General features: G+C 49.6%; 1 protein-coding gene across 3 annotated transcripts in view; it reads right to left on the reverse strand.

The window, feature by feature from the left end:
* LOC137521185 (coagulation factor XIII B chain-like) overlaps positions 1-21,248 on the reverse strand; it is a 140,774-nt gene extending 119,526 nt beyond the window's left edge. For all 3 annotated transcript variants that reach the window (XM_068240114.1, XM_068240115.1, XM_068240113.1), the window contains exon 1: positions 20,953-21,248. In XM_068240114.1, the coding sequence (XP_068096215.1) occupies positions 20,953-21,034 (82 nt within the window). In that variant the 5' untranslated portion in view covers positions 21,035-21,248. The remainder of the gene's footprint in view (positions 1-20,952) is intronic.
* Between the last annotated feature and the right edge of the window lie 1,138 nt (positions 21,249-22,386).

Consider the following 22,386-nt stretch of genomic DNA (forward strand, 5'->3'; position numbering starts at 1 on the left):
GTGCGTGCACTCACTGTCTGTAGTGTACACACACTTTATTTCCTTGTGATTACTACTGATTAGTGTATTTTCTAGTTAGTGTACTAGGGGACACACTCACTGTTCACTGTTCACACTTACTGATTACCGATTTTTGTATTTTGTATTTGTACTGTACTAATCACTTAGCAATCTAATCACTTAGTGATTAGTGTCACCTCACCCAACAACCCACTCCATTAAAGTACCCCACTTTTCACCCGCACTTTTAAAAAACTTTTGTGTTTACGATCAAAACATCTAAGATGTCTGGAAGTGGCAGCCAGCGCGGTTTGGGCAAGGGGAAGGGCAGCAAGGGAATCAGGAGGAGAGGGAGCAGCATTGTGGCAAGCCGCGGCCGCGCCACCATGCACAGTTCCGCAGCAGCAGCGTCAGTGGCTAACATTCCTCCTATAGCCACTGGCCGTGGACGCCTTGGGCGCCCCCCAGCAGGAGCATCTGCAACTCACGCTGCAGAGACACAGCAGCAGCAGCGTGTAGCACCTGCTCCGATTTTCCTCCAGCCGGGTCGGAAACGTCCCATTGAGGAAAAGGATGCAGACACTGTGGTGCAACTGATGACGGAGGATGAGCAGCCCGCCATCAGCTCTGCATCCGAGGCCTCCACCCTCACCACCACCACCACCACCCCTGTTCGCAGCAGCCGCCCAGCAGGGCCTGGGGAGGAGGCCAGTTCACCGTCAGTCGCCGACCTGTCACTCAGCACTCTTTTGACCCAGGCATGATGAGTCAATTGTCTGCTGTTGTTGGCGATTTGGAGGAGGAGATGCTGATGGGCACTTTGGGGGATGAGGGATTGGACAGCAAGACTGTGGCGACAGTCAAGCAGCCCATCCATGCATCAGGAGAGGAGTTTGGGGGGTCATCATCCCAGCAGGACATGTTTCAGGAGGGGGAGGATGATGATGACACGGTGACAGACAAAGACTGGGTGCCACCAGCTCCAGGGGATGTCGTCATCAGCAGCTCTGAGGAGGAGGAGGAGGATGCGCTTGTGGGCCTTGCAAGGAGGCGCATCATTGCAAGCATTGGCAGCAGTAGGCAGGTCCCACAGCCTGCTGGTGTCTCAGGCTCAGCAGCAGCAGCAGCAGCAGCATCTGCCAGTACCACCACCAGCCGCACCCAAGCCCCCCCCCCCCCCCACCACCACAGGGAGACAGGCAGCAGCGGTTCCAGGCCGTAGGGGGTTGTTTGTGTCACCAATCTGGCGATTTTTCACCATGCCCACTGTGGACAGCAAGTACGCCACTTGCAACCACTGTCAGCGGAAGTTGAGCAGAGGTGCAGACCCCTTAAAGTTCAGCACCAGCTCGCTCATCAACCACCTTGCTGCAAAACATTTCCACTAGCATGAGGAGTTCCAGAGGCTGAAGGCATCTGGTGCTGGCAGTGGCACCACACCCATCACTGCACAGCCTTCAGCAGCAGCAGCAGCAACAGCAGCCACCCGCCCTCCTGCTCCTCCAGCAGCACCAGCAGGAGTGCGGAAACGCACTGCTCCTCCCCCCTCTGCAACTCCTGCCGCCGACACTGAGGCCTGTTCTGGCAGCCAGTCCTCAGTGGCCTCCTCTGCTGTGTCTGCTGATTCCCGTGCCAGCAAAAGGCCACGCCAGAGCCTTTTGAGCGAGTCCTTCCAGGGGGTGGTTAGGGTTCTGCCTCCCAGCAGCCGTCGCGTGCGGCAGCTGAACGGCTTGCTGGCACGGGCCATGTGCTTCCAACTCCTGCCGTACACGCTCGTGCAGGAGGGGAGCGACACGCGTGCGCTGCTTTCTTGTGCAGCCCCAGACTGGCAGCTCCCTAGCAGACACTTCTTCGCCCGCAAGGCCATTCCTGCACTGCACCGCTTTGTGATGGCCAATGTGGAGCGAGGGCTGGAGCACGCGGTTGGTGAAAGGGTCCACGTCACCATGGACTCCTGGAGCAGCAGCTTCGGGACAGGCCGCTACCTATCCTTCACTGTCCACTGGGTCAGCTTGGTGGAAGGGGGTGAGGATGGGAGAGCAGCAGCGGGCACAGCAGCAGCAGCAACACAGTGGGTGGTGCCACCCCGCAGGGTCAGGGGAACTGCAGCAGGTTCCTCCGATCCTCTGCCATCCTCCGGCACACCTGGCCAAACCCCCGCCTCAGCAGCAGCGTGAAGGCCCGCCACTGCCAAGCGCTGCTGCAGTTGGTCAGCCTTTGGAAGACCAAGCTGACGGCAACCCATGTGTTGGCCAAACTCCAGGAGCAGGAGAGGATTTGGCTGACCCCCAGAGGCCTCAGAGTCGGAGAGGTGGTGGCCGACAATGGGGCCAATTTGGTTGCCGCAATAGACAGGGGAAACCTGACCCACATCCCCTGTCTTGCCCACGTGCTGAACCTGGTGGTGCAGAAGTTCTTGTGCACCTACCAGGGGATGGGCGAACTGCTGGAAATGGCAAGGAACGTTGTGCGTCACTTCCGGCGCTCGGCTGCAGCCTGTGCGAGCCTGGAAGACGTGCAAAAGGAGCTGGAGCTGCCACGCCATCGGCTGATTCTTGACGTTCCGACTCGCTGGAACTCCACCCCGGCGATGTTGGAGCGTCTGGTTGAACAGAAGCACGCTGTCAACCAGTACCTTGCCCTGGCCACTGTGTCCGCCGCTCAGAGAAGGGACAGGACCAGCAACATCCCGTCCATCGTCCCCGATGATGACTGGAGGCACATGCAGCAGGTGTGCTTAGTGCTGGCTCCCTTTCTGCAGGCCACTAACATGGTGAGCAGGGACCATGCTATGGTCTGCGAGTGGGTGCCCCTGGTTTTTCTGCTGAACAGGGCCCTCGATGCTTTGCTGGAACAGGGAGCGGCAGCCTTGGACCAGCAGGAGCGTCATCATGCAGCTGCACAGTCCACCTCTGAGGGGGAGGAGGAGGAGGACTTGGTGGAGGTCCCTGACCTTGCTGCTGATGAGGGGGATCAGCACAGCGCAGCTGAGTTGGTGCGGGGGTGGAGAGAAGATGAGGCTGAGGAGGCAGAGGAGGAGGATGAGGACAGCACTGCCATCGATGTGCCAGCACACGTGGCCCGCCTCTTCCCAATGGCAGCGCACATGCTGACGTGCCTGCGCAAGGACCCCAGGGTGATCCAGATGAAGCAGAGGGAGGACATCTGGATCAGCATGATGTTGGACCCACGCCTCAAGGGGAAGTTGAGCCAGTTCCTGCCGCCTGCAGGAGGAGACCCAGCACAACAAATAAGGAGCTTGCAGCAGGCCCTTGTTGAGCGCTTGGAGGAAGCCTTCCCCCAGCCTTCCACCCCCACTGTCCAGCCAGCACAGAGGCAGCAGCAGGTGCCTGCATCCAGCAGCAAGCGCCCCACAGACCTGCTGTCTCTCAGCCACGAGCTCTACAGGACTGTAGAGGCTCCGGCAGCAGTGACTAGAGAGGAGGTGCATGCAGCAGCATCCTCCTCCGGTCACAGCCAGCGCCTGACCCGCATGGTGGCTGACTACATGGGGTCCTACAGCGGGCTTGACACCAATGCCCCTGTTGATCCCATGGAGTATTGGGTCAAGCGCCTGGAGATCTGGAGCGAGCTGGCGCAGTACGCCCTGGAAGTGCTGTCCTGTCCCCCTTCCAGCGTGCTGTCCGAGCGCTGCTTCAGTGCAGCTGGTGGCGTGGTCACCGAGAAACGCTCACGTCTGTCTCACAAGTCTGTGGACAGACTGACGTTTCTCAAGATGAACCAGGCGTGGGTGGAAGGCGAGTTCCTGGCCCCTGTTGTCGGCGAGAGGGGGACATGAACTGGCTGCCGGAACTTAGAACCATCGTTAATGTGCCTTACCACCCGTTACCACCTCCTGGCTCCTGCTCACTAAGCCAGCCTGGTTCACTTTGACTATTACGTCGCCTGCAGCCACACATTTTACACCTACAGTGGGCTGCTGTGTACTGTCCTTCTGCTGTCTGTCTGTGTTTCCCACTGCCAGGGTACACAGATTTACCTTCTGCTGCCACTCTGCCACCAGCTATTACGTCAAAAAATAGCTATATCTGTGTAATTGGTTGTAAAACCAAAACCAAAAAATCATTAAAAAAAAAAAGGTTTAATTTTTCTGAGGTGCCCGGGTTGAAAACTGTGTTGTCCCAGTTGTGTATTGGACACGATGTGGGCTGCACGACCTCTGTCTGGGACCTCCTGTTGTGTTTATTTACAGCCCTGGTATCACCGCTAGGTACCAGGGCTATTATGTCACGCTGCCTGCCTGCTGCCACACTCACACTACTCCTCCATTCCTCCTGCTGCTGCTGCTGTCTGTCTGTGTTTCCCACTGCCAGGGTACACAGAATTACCTTCTGCTGCCACTCTGCCACCAGCTATTACGTCAAACAATAGCTGCTCACATAATTACTCCTCCATTCCTCCTGCTGCTGCTGCTGTCTGTCTGTGTTTCCCACTGCCAGGGTACACAGATTTACCTTCTGCTGCCACTCTGCCACCAGCTATTACGTCAAAAAATAGCTATATCTGTGTAATCGGTTGTAAAACCAAAACCAAAAAACCATTAAAAAAAAAAAGGTTTAATTTTTCTGAGGTGCCCGGGTTGAAAACTGTGTTGTCCCAGTTGTGTATTGTACACGATGTGGGCTGCACGACCGCTGTCTGGGACCTCCTGTTGTGTTTATTTACAGCCCTGGTATCACCGCTAGGTACCAGGGCTATTATGTCACGCTGCCTACCTGCTGCCACACTCACACTACTCCTCCATTCCTCCTGCTGATGCTGCTGTCTGTCTGTGTTTCCCACTGCCAGGGTACACAGAATTACCTTCTGCTGCCACTCTGCCACCAGCTATTACGTCAAAAAATAGCTGCTCACATTACTCCTCCATTCCTCCTGCTGCTGCTGCTGTCGGTCTGTGTTTCCCACTGCCAGGGTACACAGAAGTACATTCTGCTGCCACTCTGCCACCAGCTATTACGTCAAACAATAGCTAGCTATATATCTGTGTAATTTGTTTTACAAACAAAACCAAAAAACCATAAAAAAAAGGTTACATTTTTCTGAGGTGCCCGGGTTGAAAACTGTGTTGTCCCAGTTGTGTATTGGACACGATGTGGGCTGCATGACCGCTGTCTGGGACCTCCTGCCTGCTGTGTTTATTTACAGCCCTGGTATCACCGCTAGGTACCAGGGCTATTATGTCACGCTGCCTGCCTCATTGACTGCCTGCTGCCACACACTCATCCTCCTCCTCCTGCTGCTGAATTTACCTCCTGCTGTCTGTGTGTTTCCACTGCCAGGGAGCACATACAATGGCGCTTCCAACATGCGTGCGCCACCAGCCAGTTATTTGTTACGCTCAAAAATAGTTGCATTTCTTTAAAAAAACAAAAAAATTATATATACTTTTTATTAATACTGTGTGATATTATTTTTAGAGGTGTCCGGGTTGAAAACTGTGTTGTCCCAGTTGTGTATTGGACATGATGTGGGCTTCACGACCGCTGTCTGGAACCTCATGCTGTGTATTTACGGCCTGGTACCACCGCTAGATACCACAGCCTATTATGTCTCGTCTCGCTGCCTGCCTCATTGACTGCCTGCTGCCACACAATCATCCTCCTCCTCCTGCTGCTGCTGCTGCTGAATTTACCTCCTGCTGTCTGTGTGTTTCCACTGCCAGGGAGCACATACAATGGCGCTTTCACCATGCGCCACCAGCTATTTATTACGCTCAAAAATAGCTGCATTTCTTTAAAAAAATAAAATAAAAGAGAAATAAGTGAAGAAGAAGAAGACGATATAGAAAAAGGAGAAGAAGAAGAAGAAGAAGAAGAAGAAGGAGAAGAAGAAGATGAAGAAGATGAAGAAGATGAAGAAGATGAAGAAGAAGAAGATGAAGAAGATGAAGAAGATGAAGAAGAAGATGATGAAGAAGAAGATGAAGAAGATGAAGAAGATGAAGAAGAAGATGAAGAAGATGAGGAAGAAGAAGAAGAAGAAGAAGAAGAAGAAGAAGAAGAAGAAGAAGAAGAAGAAGAAGAAGAAGAAGAAGAAGAAGAAGAAGAAGAAGAAGATGAAGAAGAAGAAGATGAAGAAGAAGAAGAAGAAGAAGACAATATAGAAGAAGAAGAAGAAGATATAGAAGAAGATATAGAAGAAGAAGATATAGAAGAAGAAGATATAGAAGAAGAAGAAGAAGATATAGAAGATAAAGAAGAAGAAGAAGAAGTATATACAGTACTGAACAAAATTCTGGACACAATTTCTCTTTCCACCTTTTTTTTTTTAAAGGAACATCCCCACATAATCACTTGCTGTTGTTACTTGGAAAAAAAGATGTTTCTTGCATCATTCACCCTCAAAACAAACTTGGAAGCTATTTAAGGCGAATTCGAATAGTCAGCTCGAATAATGAGCTCGAATACCGACTCGAATAGTGAGCTCGAAGTCCGAGGTCGAATCGAATAGTAAAAAAAATTCGATTCGAATATTCGACCGACCACGAATAATTTACTATTCGAATTCGACCAAACTCGAATAATAAAAAGGGGTATCCGAGCACCACTGGCTGCCACCACAAGTGTGTCTGGTCAAAAAGAGAGCTCTAAGAAGCCAACCGGTTTCACTGGTAAGGATACCAGCATCATCAGGGCAGGCTCAGAGGTTTTGCTGTCTGTGGGAGAGAGGAGCCGGCCTAAAATGGCGCTGAGCGGCCAAAGGACGCCACCATGCCCCCCCTTAGCCACACCCAAACCACCCCCGCATGATGCAGGTAGTGGGCGGGGGCGGCGGCGGCGGAGGCGCGATACGTCCAATTCTCCGCATGTACGCATAGCGTTTCCCCCGCGTCCGCATGCGGTGATGCGGATCAAATAGGAGGGAACGCGTGCATGCGTACAAAAGTACGCATGGCGTTTCTCCCGCGTCCGCAACCGCCCAGCGGAACAATGCGGAGGGAACGCGTACATGCGTACAAGTATAGGCGAACTACAGAGACCCCCCAGCAGGGCCGCCGGGACAATGCGGCCGATGCACGGGGGGGGGGGGCTTTTCTCCGCGATCGCTGGGGAGCACGGACCGCAGGGACCATGCTCCCGGATGGAAGTTACGGAGAAAGGGTGGCCCGGCTGTACCGCTGAGCGGGTCCCCTGGGCCGCCCAGTTGCCATCACCACCGGGGCGCCACCATAGCTGTGGCCGATGGTGCCCGGGGGCAACAGGACCACGGGGTAGTGAAGGGGGGAAAATAACAGGGCGGGCCACGAAGGGAGGGAAACGGAGAGGGCCCACAGGCAAGACACGGGTCAGCAGGCATAAGCCCAGTATACGGCCCAAGTCAAGCCTAAAAGCATGGGCCGACCCCGAAAACCCCCCGGGGGGCACACCGACCCCCCATCAATCCCACCCCGCGTCCAGGACCAGCAGCCAGTGTGTCGCACCGGGGGGGGGGGGGCATAACTACCACCCCCCACAGAAACAGCAAAGTCATCAAAAACAGTTACATGTTCAAAGGTATATAATACACAAAAGTAATACAAAAATATATTCATTAATGATAAATCCCTAAATAACCATATATAATAGAATAGTCATAATCACTAAATAAACTACAAAAGTATAATAAACTGGTAATAAATGATCTATTGTCCTTTACATTTTTCAACATTGAATTTCATCTGCCATGTATGTGCCCATATAGCCATCCTATCCAGATCCTGTTGCAATATGACACTATCTTCCTGAGAGTTGATGATTCTGCACAATTTTGTATCATCTGCAAAAATAGAAACATTGCTTACTACTGCATCTACTAGGTCATTAATACATAAATTGAAGAGCACTGGATTCATTACAGACCCCTGTGGGACCCCACTGCTAACAGTCACCCCATTTTAAATATGATCCATTGACCACAACTCTTTGTTTTCTGTCCATTAGCCAGTTTCCGATCCTTGCACACAGACTCTTCCCCAGTCCTTGCATCCTAAACTTTTGCACCAGACTTTTGTGGGGAACAGTGTCGAAGGCCTTAGCAAAGTCCAAGTATATGACATCTACAGCATTCCCAATATCCACATTAGCGTTCACTACCTCATAAAAGCTGAGCATGTTAGTCAAACAGGACCTGTCTTTAGTAAACACTTGCTGATGCTGAGAAATAAGATTATTTTCTACTATGAAGTCATGTATAGTATCTCTTAGTAACCCTTCAAATAGTTTGCATAAAACTGATGTTAAAGGACTACTGTAGGGGGGTCGGGGGAAAATGAGTTGAACTTACCCGGGGCTTCTAATGGTTCCCCGCAGACATGCTGTGCCCGCGCCGCCACTCACCGATGCTACGGTCCCCGCCTCTCGTTCACTTCTGGAATTTACGACTTTAAAGTCGGAAAACCACTGTGCCTGCACGGCTGTGTCCTCACACCCGCTGAAGTCGCCAGGAGCATACTGCGCAGGCGCAGACCATACTGTGCCTGCACAATACACTCCTGGTTACGTCAGTGGGAGGAAGGGCACAGCTGTGCAGGCGCGCTGGTTTTCCGACTTTAAAGTTGGAAATTCCAGAAGTGAACCGGAGGCGGGGCCCGTAGCATCGGTGAGTGGCTGCATAGGCACAGGATGTCTGCGGGGGGGGGGGGGGGGGGGGGCATTAAAAGCCCCAGGTAAGTTCAATTCATTTTCCCCTGACCCCCCCCCCCCCCCCCTACAGTAGTCCTTTAAGCTTACTTAAAGGATCTGATTTTTTTGCCCTACTTAAATAATGGGAAAACGTGGGCTGTACGCCAATCTACTGGGACTCTGCCAGTTGAAAGAGAGTCACAAAAGATAAGATAAAGGGGTTTATTTATAACTGAACTTAATTCCCTTAGGACCCGAGGATGCATGCCACCCGGGCCAGGTGCCTTGTCTATTGTTAATTTATTTAGTCTTGCCTTCACTTCTTCATGCGTTAAGTATTTAATATTACATTTGGAAGATTGAGACTCTTCTGCATCTGTAATTTGCAACAGTGATGTTTCCCTTGTGAAGACAGAAGCAAAGAAAACATTTAATAATTCCGCCTTACCTTGGTCATCCACCATTGAGTTCCCACCCTCATCCTTTAGGAGCCCAATACAGTCAACCTTCCTTTTTTTTAGAGTTGATGTACTTGTAAAACATCTTTGGGTTAGATTTGATATCACAAGCAATTTGATTTTCAGCTTCAATCTTTGTCAGCCTAATTTCTTTTTTACAACTTTTATTGCACTCCTTATAATTGTGTAATGCAGCCTCGGTCCCCTCCTGTTTTAGGACCTTATAGGCATTCTTTATCATCTCTTAATCCTCCCCTGGGGTCGCAATGTACAACCTCCAGCCCAGCAAAGGAGAGACAATCATCATCACCCAAATGAGTCTCATTCACATGTTCAATCAAACGGGTAGCACCTACACCATTTTTAATAGATCTTTTATGCTGAAGAAATCTCTCCTTCAGTGGCTGAACCGTCCTACCAATATAATAGCGACCGCAGGGACACCACACACAGTAGACAACATATCGTGTACGACAATTGATGAATTCCCTGATTCTCCAGGTGACTGAGCCCACTTGTACTACCTTACCCCTTTTAATAAAGCGGCAGGCACTACAATGACCACATCCGTAATTTCCTTCCCATTTTTTCTTTGATAACCAGTTACCCGACTTGTCCTCCTTCCTTCTAATATCACTATGTACTAGCATTCTCCTAATTGTTTTACCCCTCCTAAAACTAACCCTTGGGGGTGAGGTGGTTAGATCCTTCAGATGTTTATCCAACTTTAGGATTCGCCATTGATTATGGACTGCCTGTCTGATCTTTTCAGAGAGTGGAGAAAAGTCGAATGCAAAATTACATCGACTATCCTTCATTCGTGTCCTACTTCTCCTGATCAGTAATTGTTCCCTTGGGACCTCACGAGCTCTAACTAGAGCTCTATGCACTGATTCCACCTTATACCCTCTATTTAAAAGGCGCTCACAGAGCTCACCTGCTTGTTCCTCAAAATCTGTCTCATTCTTATTGTTCCTTTTGAGACGTAAAAATTGTCCGTACGGGATGGCGTCCTTGACATGTCTGGGATGATAACTATCAAAATGGAGCAAACTATTAGTGGCGGTTACCTTCCTATACCCTTTAGTGATCACCACCTGATCCTCAATAACCACCTTTAGGTCCATTCTTTTTCAACTTCATTTTATCTCTAACCTTTCTATTCATCCATAGAGGCCTTTTCTATTCCTAGATGTTTTGGTTCCATATGGAATATATATACTACAATATTGATTGAGAATAAGTTTAAAAGCTTGCCATTTCCCTTCAGTGTCCTCCCCTTGTAGTACATTATCCCAGTTCACCAAACTTAGTGCCTGCCTGCCACATAGCAGAAACCCTAGCGTTGCACAAAGCACTGCGTTTTATGCATCAATATTAGTCAATTGGACGCAGAATAAAGTGCAGAGACCTGTGATTTACAGTATGCGTTTTTAGAACGCTGGTTTTGTTGCATATTGCATAAACGCAGGTAAAACACATGTAATTAAAGTCAGTGGAAACGCAATGGTATGCGTCTTTCATGAATTTTCCAGAATCAGAATCAGAATCTTTTATTTCGCCAAGTAGAACGGGGGGTTGTACCCGGAATTGTTTTTGGCTCATACAGGGTCGGTGATGGTACAAACACATACATGCAAACTACAACACATACAATCATATACAGTATAGTACAAAGCAAACGTATACCTATGTGTACATACGGCAACGGCACATAACTATAGTGAAGGATGCGTGGGGAAGTCTGGAGTGCTATGTGAGGGGAGCAGCCTGCCGACTACCAACGGCGCTCGCACAGCTCTGCAGCAGTTCCAGATGCCCCGCAGTGTGTCCTGGAAAAGAGTGGATAGAGAAAGAGAGAGCAAGAAGGGATAGCTAAGAGAGAATGAGGAAAGAAAGAGAGAACCAAAGCAAGAGGTGAGAGACAGAGGCAGAGAGTCCCTTAGGGCTGCCAATTGAGATCACGCCTGGGTACAGTCCAACAAACAGTCCCAATCAGTCCAATGGTGGTTGCAGGCAGAGGGGACCCGGTGCTTCAGGGAGCAAAAAAGAGCCCGTGGCCGCAGAGGCCGATGGAGCTGGTGGCTGAACTGGTGGAGGAGGGACTGGCAGCCGAGTGGCCTGGCCACTAGGAGCCCAGAAGTGGATGGCTAATCCCTCCAGGAGACAGAGATGGGGGCACAGCGAGGATATCAGGCTCACCTGGGTAGGGCAGTGGTGATGTGCCACCAGGGATTGATGAGATATCCCCTGCGGCCTGGACAGATGTGGAGAAGTCCTGCATGTGCCCGAGTGGCTTCCTGGCAGCTGCGGTGGTGCATCAGGGGCAGGGCGAAGTAGAGCAGTGCTTGGGCCTATGGTCCCTCCACGTGGGTGGCGGCGGCCGCTCAGCTGCTGGTGCAATCACGCCTTGCAAGTCAGGCATGTGCACGATCCCCAGTGCCTTCCTTCCCCACCACTGACCGCCTCATTTCAAAAGCAGTCCATCAGTGGTGCACCAATCCCCTCTGGGCAGCGGCGGTGGAGCGGTCCGCATGCCCCTGCGATGGTGCCTGGCAGCGGCAGTGTAGCGTCCTCTCAATAAGGAGCTCCAAGTCCTCAGATGGCGGCAGAGCAGCCGCATGTCTCCGGCGGCGTCTGGTTGCTCCGGAGCCGTAGTGTGGGTCGGGCAGCCTACGAGTCCCTCGATCACGGCAGAGCATCCGCATGTGTCTGGCTGGCTGGCTTGCTGCCCCAGCAGCAGAGTTGTGGCTGCACCTCTGTGGGTCTCCGTTCCTCCCAGACAGAGCGGCAGCGTGAGGAGCAGCCAGCTGATGGGAGAGCACAAGGTCCTGAACAGCTGATTGCATGATCAGCTGGAGGCTCGCAGCTTAGACCCAGGAGCTCTGTGCCTGGATCAGCACGTCTCCGATTGTCTCCCACGGCATCCCCGTATCCTCCCCTTTAGATTAGGGGGGGATTAGGGAGTAAAAATCTTAGTAAGGTGATAGTAAAGAGAAGAAGAGGTCGGAGCCCTGTGGCCATGGCTGCCTATGCAGCGCCATCTATCCATGCATTTTTGGTAAAAAAAAAATATATTTTGTGATGTATTTCCGCTTCTTGTTGTCTTCCTAGGGATTTGCGTAAAATGCAAAAGAAAAACGGATACAATATGCGTTTTTTATATGCAAACCGCAACGCATTAAAATGCACGTGAACCGCTTGAAAAACGCATCTGCGGTAAATAAAACGCTAATGCAAATGCACCAAAAATGCATGAAAAACATACCCAACATTAACATAAAACATGACATAAAACACAGCTTTTCATGTTATGCTATGTGTACACCCAGCCTGAAGCCTTTATCTTAACTGTCTGTCACTGTATTTTGTCTTTCCTGCAGAATAAAGTTCAAAAGTTCACTAGGCTGCTCTGTGAAATAATTTAGAATGCTGATAAGTGTGTAAACTGCAAATATTAGAGAATGATGCAATGTTATAAAAAAGTTATATAACTGAAAATAAAAATATGGCACTATTTTCTTTGCTACTAATGTTCTGTTAATGATCCGTACTACACAGTGTCACTTTAACTGCAGCTCCCACAGCCTCTCCCCTCTTTATTGTCCATCACTCGCCTGCTATAAGTTGTGATTCCCTCCTTCTTTCTCACTCCCCTTCAAAATCTCTTAGCTGCCCCTCCCCCCTACTTCCTTACCTCCTCCTCCCCTACATATTACAGAGCAATGCAGCAGGGAAGCATAAAGTAGTGCAAGTAGTTACCTGTCTGTTCCAATAAAACCATCGACCCTGCTAACTCTTGCTAATCGTTTGCACTTTTAGTGATGCCACTACTGGTATTGGGAATGGAGAGGCGAGAGCGGGTTAATGACTGCTGGAATGTACAGGGAACTATTTGTATTCTATGTTTGCCTGCTGTACCGTCTGTACATTGAGGAGGGGGAGGTAGGGGAGCATGGGGCGAGAGCAGCTGAGAGACTTTTAATGGAGTGCAGAGAAAAATAATGGCATAGAAGGCTGAGGGAGTTAATCAGGGGATAGGGCAGAGACTGCAGGTGTTTTAATGGAGGATAGGGAAGAAAAGATGGAGAGAAACTGTGAGACTATTTAGGCCTGGGTCCTATAAGCTGTTTCAGCAGTGAGTTGTGCTTTCTAGGAATGACCAATGATTCCAAAAGCGGTCGGCTAATGAAAGCCTATGGCAATGATTCCACAAGAATTCCATTGAATTGGTGCCCAAAACAACCGTAGTGCATTTTGTAGTAACAACTGTAGTGCAAGACCATTGTGTTGCTGCTGGCCATTATTTTCCCCAGTCAAAGCATTTGACTCAAAGCGTGACTAAAATGGTTTTGAAAGCTAATTCTAAAAATGAACAGGAAAGCTTTTGAACTGAAAAGTATACCATTATGCCACACAAAATATTTCAAACTCAGCTCTGAATTTGACTTTTTAAACTCTATTAGATAATATATTCACTTAACCACTTGCCGACCAGGGGTGATTTGCCTGATCTGTGCTGCGTGGGCTCTCCAGCCCGCAGCACAGATCAGTATTATGCCAGGGCGATCAGACTTCCCCCCTTTTTTCCCCACTAGGGGGATGTCCTGCCGGGGGGGGTCTGATCGCCGCCGGCCATCTGCGTTTTGCGGGGGGGGCTCCTCAAAGCCCCCCTCCGCAGCCATTTCCGCCCTCTGCCTCCTTGCCTCCCTCCCTCCCTCTCTCCGTAATGCGCAGGACGGAGTTCCGTCCTGCGCATTGAAGGATAGGCTTCCGCCTATCAGATGCCGGCGATCCCCGGCCAATCAGAGGCCGGGGATAGCCGATCTGCCCTACGGCGCTGCTGCGCAGCAGCGCCATATGATGTAAACAGTGTTTACATTTTGCCGGCGAGCCGCGATCGGCGGCTCTCCGGCTGTTCACGGAGATACCCTCCGTGAACTGACATGGAAAGGCCGCTCGATCGAGCGGCCGTTTCCATGGTAACCCGCAGATGACCAGTTGACGCCAATCGGCGTTAGCTGGTCGTCAAGAGGTTAAAAACACTTTATGGGAGTATATAGTGCACGTAAATATTTTCAGGTATTACCCAAACTACAGAACACACAACGCTTGTATAGCTTGTGTTATACGCACAAGGGGCTCGATTCACTAAGACAATTAGCATGCTTTATCAGAAATAACACACCTTATAAAAGTTAACACGCCTTATCAGAGTAGCATAGCGAGCACTACGAACTTATGCCTGCTAATTGGCAATGACGAGTTGACGAGAGCTCCACTCGTCCTGCCCTGAGCCCCTGCGGGTTCGTAGCGCTTGCTATGCTTTCTGATAAGGCGTGTTAACTTTGATAAGGCGTGCTATTTGTCTTAGTGAATCAAGCCCAAGGTGTATGATACATATTTAACATGCATCATATAAGCAGTTTAGATTGTGTGGATAATGTGTGTTGTGGAAATTACATATAGTGTAGGAGTTTGCGTAGCCTTCAATGCAATTAATGTGTGCTGCCTGCTAGTGTTGGGCGAACAGTGTTCGCCACTGTTCGGGTTCTGCAGAACATCACCCTGTTCGGGTGATGTTCGAGTTCGGCCGAACACCTGACGGTGCTCGGCCAAACCGTTCGGCCATATGGCCGAACTAAGAGCGCATGGCCGAACGTTCCCCGAACGTTCGGCTAGCGCTGTGATTGGCCGAACGGGTCACGTGGTTCGGACCCGAACGCGCTCTGATTGGCCGAACGGTCACGTGGTTCGGGTAAATAAATACCCGAACCACGTCATATCTCCGCCATTTGTCTGTGGGTTTAGCTTTGGGTAGGCAGGCAGGGTAGTTCGCGCTCCAGCCACGCTAGCCAGGGTCCCCCCTGTCATTGTGTCACTGCTGGGAACAGTAGTACACCGCTTGCTCAGCCACACTATATAGCATTCTGTTTACTGCCACTCTGTGTACCTCGCTCAGCCACACTATATAGCATTCTGTTTACTGCCACTCTGTGTCTGCTGGGAATAGTAGTACACCGCTTGCTCAGCCACACTATATAGCATTCTGTTTACTGCCACTCTGTGTACCTCGCTCAGCCACACTATATAGCATTCTGTTTACTGCCACTCTGTGTCTGCTGGGAATAGTGGTACACCGCTCGCTCAGCCACACTATATAGCATTCTGTTCACTGTTCTGTGTCTGCTTGGAATAGTGGTACACCGCTCGCTCAGCCACACTATATAGCATTCTGTTTACTGTTCTGTGTCTGCTGGGAATAGTGGTACACCGCTCGCTCAGCCACACTATATAGCATTCTGTTTACTGTTCTGTGTCTGCTGGGAATAGTGGTACACCGCTCGCTCAGCCACACTATATAGCATTCTGTGCACTGTTCTGTGTCTGCTGGGAATAGTGGTACACCGCTCGCTCAGCCACACTATATAGCATTCTGTTCACTGTTCTGTGTCTGCTGGGAATAGTGGTACACCGCTCGCTCAGCCACACTATATAGCATTCTGTTTACTGTTCTGTGTCTGCTGGGAATAGTGGTACACCGCTCGCTCATCCACACTATATAGCATTCTGTTCACTGTTCTGTGTCTGCTGGGAATAGTGGTACACCGCCCGCTCAGCCACACTATATAGCATTCTGTTCACTGTTCTGTGTCTGCTGGGAATAGTGGTACACCGCTCGCTCAGCCACACTATATAGCATTCTGTTCACTGTTCTGTGTCTGCTGGGAACAGTAGTACACCGCTCGCTCAGCCAGAGTATATAGCATTGTGTTTACTGCCACTCTGTGTACACCGCTCAGCCAGACTATATACCATTGTTTACTGACACTCTGTGTACACCGCTCAGCCAGACTATATACCATTGTTTACTGACACTCTGTGTACACCGCTCAGCCAGACTATATACCATTGTTTACTGCCACTCTGATTCTGCTGGGAACAGTAGTACACCGCTCGCTCAGCCAGACTATATACCATTGTTTACTGACACTCTGTGTACACCGCTCAGCCAGACTATATACCATTGTTTACTGCCACTCTGATTCTGCTGGGAACAGTAGTACACCGCTCGCTCAGCCAGACTATATAGCATTGTGTTTACTGCCACTCTGTGTACACCGCTCAGCCACACTATATAGCATTGCGTACTCTGCCAGTCAGTGTGTATATTGCTGGGATCAGTAATACTCCACTCACCGTCAACCACTATATGAGCTCAACATGAGTTCCCCAGAGACCTCCGCTGTGAGCAGCACTCCCAACAACAGCAACAGCCAACGCCCCACGCAAGCTATAACATCCACCCCAGCAGCCAGTGGTCAGCAGCAGCCCTCCCCGGAGGAGAACGTTGTGTCCATCAGTCCGTCGCCAGAGCGATTAATGAGGGCTGCCATTGAGGAGATGATGGGGCCTGATGTGGAGGAGGAGGTCTGGCTCAGGCCAGCATCCCAAGTTAATGTTGAGGACGATGAGGGGTCTGTGTCTGGGGATGTTGGGGTGGCAGAGGTGGTGGGTGGGTCAGACTCAGGAGAAGAGTTGTATGATGAGGATGATGATCGGGACCATCTGTATGTGCCTCAGAGTCCGACCCCGGAAAACATGTTGTATCGTGTGTTTAGGTACTAAAATCTGCGTTCCCTCCCAGTAGTGTTGGGCGAACAGTGTTTGCCACTGTTCGGGTTCTGCAGAACATCACCCTGTTCGGGGTGACTATATAGCAGACTATATAGCATTGTGTTTAATGCCACTCTGTGTACACGGCTCAGCCACACTATATAGCATTGTGTTTACTTCCACTCTGTGTCTGCTGGGAACAGTAGTACACCGCTCACCCGCCACTGTATAGCATTGTGCTCTGTGTCACTGCTGACAATAGTGGTACACCGCTCACCCACCACTGTATAGCATTTCTGTACTGCCACTGTACTGCTGCCAGTCAGCGTGTACTTTAAGGATAAGTGAAATGAGGAAGAAATCCGGTGAAAGAGGGAGGGGCAAGGGAAGAGGTGTTTCCCCTGACGGTTCACGTACAGGCCACAGGGGAGCACCCAAGAAAACCCACTCAATACTGCCCATGTTGTCCAGGACAACAACCCTCACAGATCCAAAAGAACAGGACCAGATAATTACTTGGATGACCTCTCAAGCGTCCAGCAGTGGGTTAAGCAGCACCAGCACATCACGCACGAGGTCCGAGTCCTCAGCCAGTTAAAGTCTGGGCTTTCTTTGAAGACTGCACTGAGGATGTTACCATGGCGATTTGCAAGGTGTGCAAGACCCGCCTGAGCAGGGGGAAAAGTATTAACAACCTCTCCACCACCAGCATGAGCCGCCACATTCTATCCAAACATCCCACTCTGTGGGCAAACGCGGCAGGACAGGGTACCACCAGCAACACTGCCTCCCTTGGGTTCACCAGACTCACCACCAGACCCGCCTCAGCAGCAGCAGTAGCCCAGCCATTGCGTGGTTCACAACATTCACAAACATCAGACGATGCTGACACTGTCACTTTCCGGACTAGTGCTCTTGAGGTCTCCCAGTGTTCATCAAACACAACAACCAACAGCCCTTCGGTGTGCAGCGCTACGGTTGAGTTGTCTGTCTCTGAGATGTTTGAGCACAAGAGGAAATTGCCAGCAAATGACCCCCGGGCCGTGGCAGTAACAGCCAGCCAGCATAGCCAAGCTTCTGGCCTGCGAAATGCTGCCATATCGAGTGGTGGAGACAAACAGCTTCAAGGGCATGATGTCAGTGGCCATCCCACGTTACGTTGTTCCCAGCCGCTACCACTTTGCGCGCTCTGCAGTGCCTGAGTTGCATGAGCACGTGGTCAGCTAAATAACCCGAAGCTTGAAGAATGCCGTTGCCTGCAAGGTTCACCTCACCACTGACACCTGGACGAGTGCGTTCGGCCAGGGTCGATACATCTCCCTTACCGCGCACTGGGTGAACCTTGTGGAGCCTGGCAGCGATTCCTCACCTGCTACGGCGCGGGTGTTGCCCACGCCGCAAACAGCTGGATAACAACAGCAGCACCTACCTCTCTGACTCCTTCTCCTCCAACGCATCTCAAAGCTGTACCTCATCCGGAAATGCTAACCCAGCACCAGCAGCAGTAGGATCGTGGAAGCAGTGCAGCACAGCTGTTGGCATGCGTCAGCAAGCGTTGCTGAAGCTGATCTGCCTTGGGGATAAGCAGCACACAGGGGAGGAAATTTGGAGGGGAATAAAGGAACAGACGGATTTGTGGCTGGCACCGCTGGACCTGAAACCGGGCATGAAGCTAGACACCTGGCACGAACTGGCAATGTACGCAATAGAGGTGCTGGCTTGCCCGGCAGCCAGCGTTATGTCGGAACGCTGTTTCAGTGCTGCCGGAGGCATCATCACAGATCGGCGTATCCGCCTCTCCACAGAAAATGCAGACCGTCTGACTCAAATTAAAATGAATCAATCCTGGATTGGAAACGACTACGCAACACTCCTGGACCCCAACCAAGTAACATGACCGATGAACATCTGGGATGGTTTAGCGTTTCCGGTCCCTGTTTATTGAACCTCTCATCTGTATTACATTTATGACTGCATGGCGGCAAAAAGCATTGCTGCTATATCCGCACGCTTTTTGTCCTCATGCAAGGCCTGGGTTGTTGTGTCTCACAAAGCGTGGCCTTCTCCTCCTGCGCCTCCTCCTGTTCCATCACGTGTGCTGCTGCTGCTGCTGCTGCTGCTGCTGGGTTACCGTTGCCGGTCCCTGTTTATGGAACCTCTTATCTTTATTACATTTATGACTACATGGCGGTACAAAGCATGCTATCCGCACGCTTTTTGTCCTCATGCAAGGCCTGGGTTGTTGTGTCTCACAAAGCGTGGCCTTCTCCTCCTGCGCCTCCTCCTGTTCCATCACGTGTGCTGCTGCTGCTGCTGCTGCTGCTGGGTTACCGTTGCCGCGTGGTCCCTGTTTATGGAACCTCTTATCTTTATTACATTTATGACTACATGGCGGTACAAAGCATGCTATCCGCACGCTTTTTGTCCTCATGCAAGGCCTGGGTTGTTGTGTCTCACAAAGCGTGGCCTTCTCCTCCTGCGCCTCCTCCTGTTCCATCACGTGTGCTGCTGCTGCTGCTGCTGCTGCTGCTGGGTTACCGTTGCCGCGTGGTCCCTGTTTATGGAACCTCTTATCTTTATTACATTTATGACTACATGGCGGTACAAAGCATGCTATCCGCACGCTTTTTGTCCTCATGCAAGGCCTGGGTTGTTGTGTCTCACAAAGCGTGGCCTTCTCCTCCTGCGCCTCCTCCTGTTCCATCACGTGTGCTGCTGCTGGGTTAGCGTTGCCGCGTGGTCCCTGTTTATTGAACCACTTATCTTTATTACATTTATGACTGCATGGTGGTACAAAGCATGCTATCCGCACGCTTCTTGTCCTCATGCAAGGCCTGGGTTGTTGTGTCTCAAAGCGTGGCCTTCTCCTCCTGCGCCACCCTCCTCCTGTTCCATCACGTGTGCTGCTGCTGGGTTAGCATTACCGGTCCCTTTTCCTGGAACCTCTTATATGTATTACATTTATGACTGCATGCCGACAAAAAGCATGTTACCTGTGCAAAGAAAACAGACATTTCCCGCATTTAAAAGACAGTTTTCCCTTTGAAACTTTAAAATCGATTTTCTCAAAAACTATAAGCTCTTTTTGCTAAATTTTTTTTCCTCTTGTACCCACTCCCAAGGTGCACATACCCTGTAAATTTGGGGTATGTAGCATGTAAGGAGGCTTTACAAACCACAAAAGTTCGGGTCCCCATTGACTTCCATTATGTTCGGAGTTCGGGTCGAACACCCGAACATCGCGGCCATGTTCGGCCTGTTCGGCCCGAACCCGAACATCTAGATGTTCGCCCAACACTACTGCCTGCGCACATACATTTTACTGTTTTTCTAGTGAATGGACCCATATTTACAGCCAATCTTACCTTTGTGACATTATTCCTCATCAGATTCCAGAACTCTTGACTGTTTATACTTGTACTACATTCTTACAATGTGGTTAATGCAATAACAGCCGGTATTATTGCTTGTGCAGGCAATGCATGGTAATATTACTGCTACTACCTCCAGCAGTGTACCACATTAAACAATTCACGCAACCAGCTGTACATGAATAACGCAAGCGCTACTATAGTAATGGACATTACGAAAGTAGCATAATGCGCGTTACCATAGCAACAATTGCATTACCCATGCATTAATTACATAGCACATGCCACACTGCTGGTGGTACTAATGCTAATGTTGCACTGCCCATGCAAAGCAATATTTCTGGTGGTTAGTGCATCGACCCCATTGAGGTACATTTAGAAAGCTTTTCTCTTGAATAAGTAAACCTTTTTTATTTTTCACCTTAACAAGGAGAGCTAATTCAGAGTGCCTTCCAATTCAGTACTACCTACTCAAGTGATCTTTCAGAAGGATGACTGAACTGCTAAACAAGTGTGCAGTTCAGCCATCCATCCATTCGAGCAGTTCAGCCTCTCGCCTGCCAGCTATTAGCAACGTTTGGCTGCAATTTAATGCAGCTGAATGTCAGCATTTATAACCCCACCCATGTCAGCATTTGACACACTGTGGGGTTACCCAATGGTAAAAAAAAAACCTTACTTGTTGCATCTGAGTGCAGTTACACTCAGTATGGTTAGCAAGCGTATGGCTAGTGCATGACAGCAGCCAACAGGTTGTGAATTTGCTACCTTTGGCCTCCCGTGCAAAAGAAGCCTAAGAAAATAGCTAAAAAAATGTTAATAAGGAGGTCATAGATTTAATCAGCATGTGTACACTAGAAAGAAACAGCTCTCTGCACGTCTTACCTGGATGTAGGGAGTCTGATGCTGGCTCTCCATTACAGCATACAACAGCACTAAGTAAAAGCAAATATTCCAGTAAAGTCATTTAACAATACACAAGTGTTCTTGTGCTACCTCAGCTGCTCTTTCAGATTCAGTAGATGTCTAAACGTTCAGAGTCAGACCACTGGTTAAACGTGTTTTAGACCTCTGAATTACCTCCTTCCGTGTTGTGATAATGTTACAATCTGTATTAAGAAATTCAAGGGGAGTGAGATGTACGTTTTCCTTCTGTTGCTTTGCTTTGATGATCAGGCATACTGTAGAGAAGCTTTAAAAAGTGAACAATTAATCTGCTCTGATTGGAAGTTGCCTCTCGCTTGTTTGCATAGCTAGGTAAACATCACCTTACGCAAGCTTGACGTTGTGGTTTTTTTGAACCCTGACTGTTTCATCATAGTGATGTTATGGAAAATACATTATTGCAAAATATGTGAAAGTAAAAAGACAGAAGATTACTGCTCTTGTTCCAGGCTTTGAAGGATTTTTTTTTAAACTCAGTAGTTTGACAAAGGTCAGTAACAAGATCCTCCAGCACCTAAACGTGAAATACTAGAAAGTGCCTCTCCAAGCCAGGGCCGGAGCTACCATAGGAAAAAATGGGCAATTGCCCCAGAGCCTGTAGGGGCCTCCAAGGTGTCCCTTCCCATTTTAACTGTTGCTCCCCAGGGATTCTGCAGAGTCTGTTAAGTTGGGAGGTGATTGGGGAGGGTCCGCAGCCAGCTCAGGGGCCCAGAAGGGAAATTTGGCTGCAACAAAGGGCCTCTAATGACGCTTTTTGGTCAGGGGTGTCTGTTGGGGGGCCCTCAGGCTAATTTTGCCCTAGGGCCCAATTGTTACTTGAACCGGCCCTGCTCCAAGCATAAATAAAAGAAAATCCCCACTCAGAGCTAGTGATAATAATCTTCAAAATTCATCAAATAGAAATTTGTATTGAATTTTCCTTTTGTCATTGGTCAAGATTTTCAATGGAAAAGTTGTATAGGGTCAATTCTATCGTCTTTCAAGGGCATAAAAAAATAAGTGGCATAATCACTGACTGAGCCAAAGCAAGAAGTTTTAAATCAGGATGATACCATTTATTGGCTAACTTAGAAGCAAAGTTTACAAGTTAGCCAATAAATGGTATCAGCACGATTCAAAACTTCTTGCTTTTACTGATGGCTAACATGGTACAATATTCTACTGCTAGTACTGACTGAACCAAGTGGTGCATTATGGGAGTACCTTTCTGCTAACTTTTGTGTCCCAAAATAGCTTTGACCCATCTAGTCATGGAGTACACTGGACCCCCAAAGTAAATTTCTTCCAAATTTACATAATCCATTTTTTTATTCTGGTTTGCAGGTCAAATTCTGACTCAGTTTCCATTTTTTTTCCACAATGCATTGAAGTCCA

The sequence above is a fragment of the Hyperolius riggenbachi genome, chromosome 6, assembly GCF_040937935.1.
Source record: "Hyperolius riggenbachi isolate aHypRig1 chromosome 6, aHypRig1.pri, whole genome shotgun sequence".
Taxonomy (NCBI): domain Eukaryota; kingdom Metazoa; phylum Chordata; class Amphibia; order Anura; family Hyperoliidae; genus Hyperolius; species Hyperolius riggenbachi.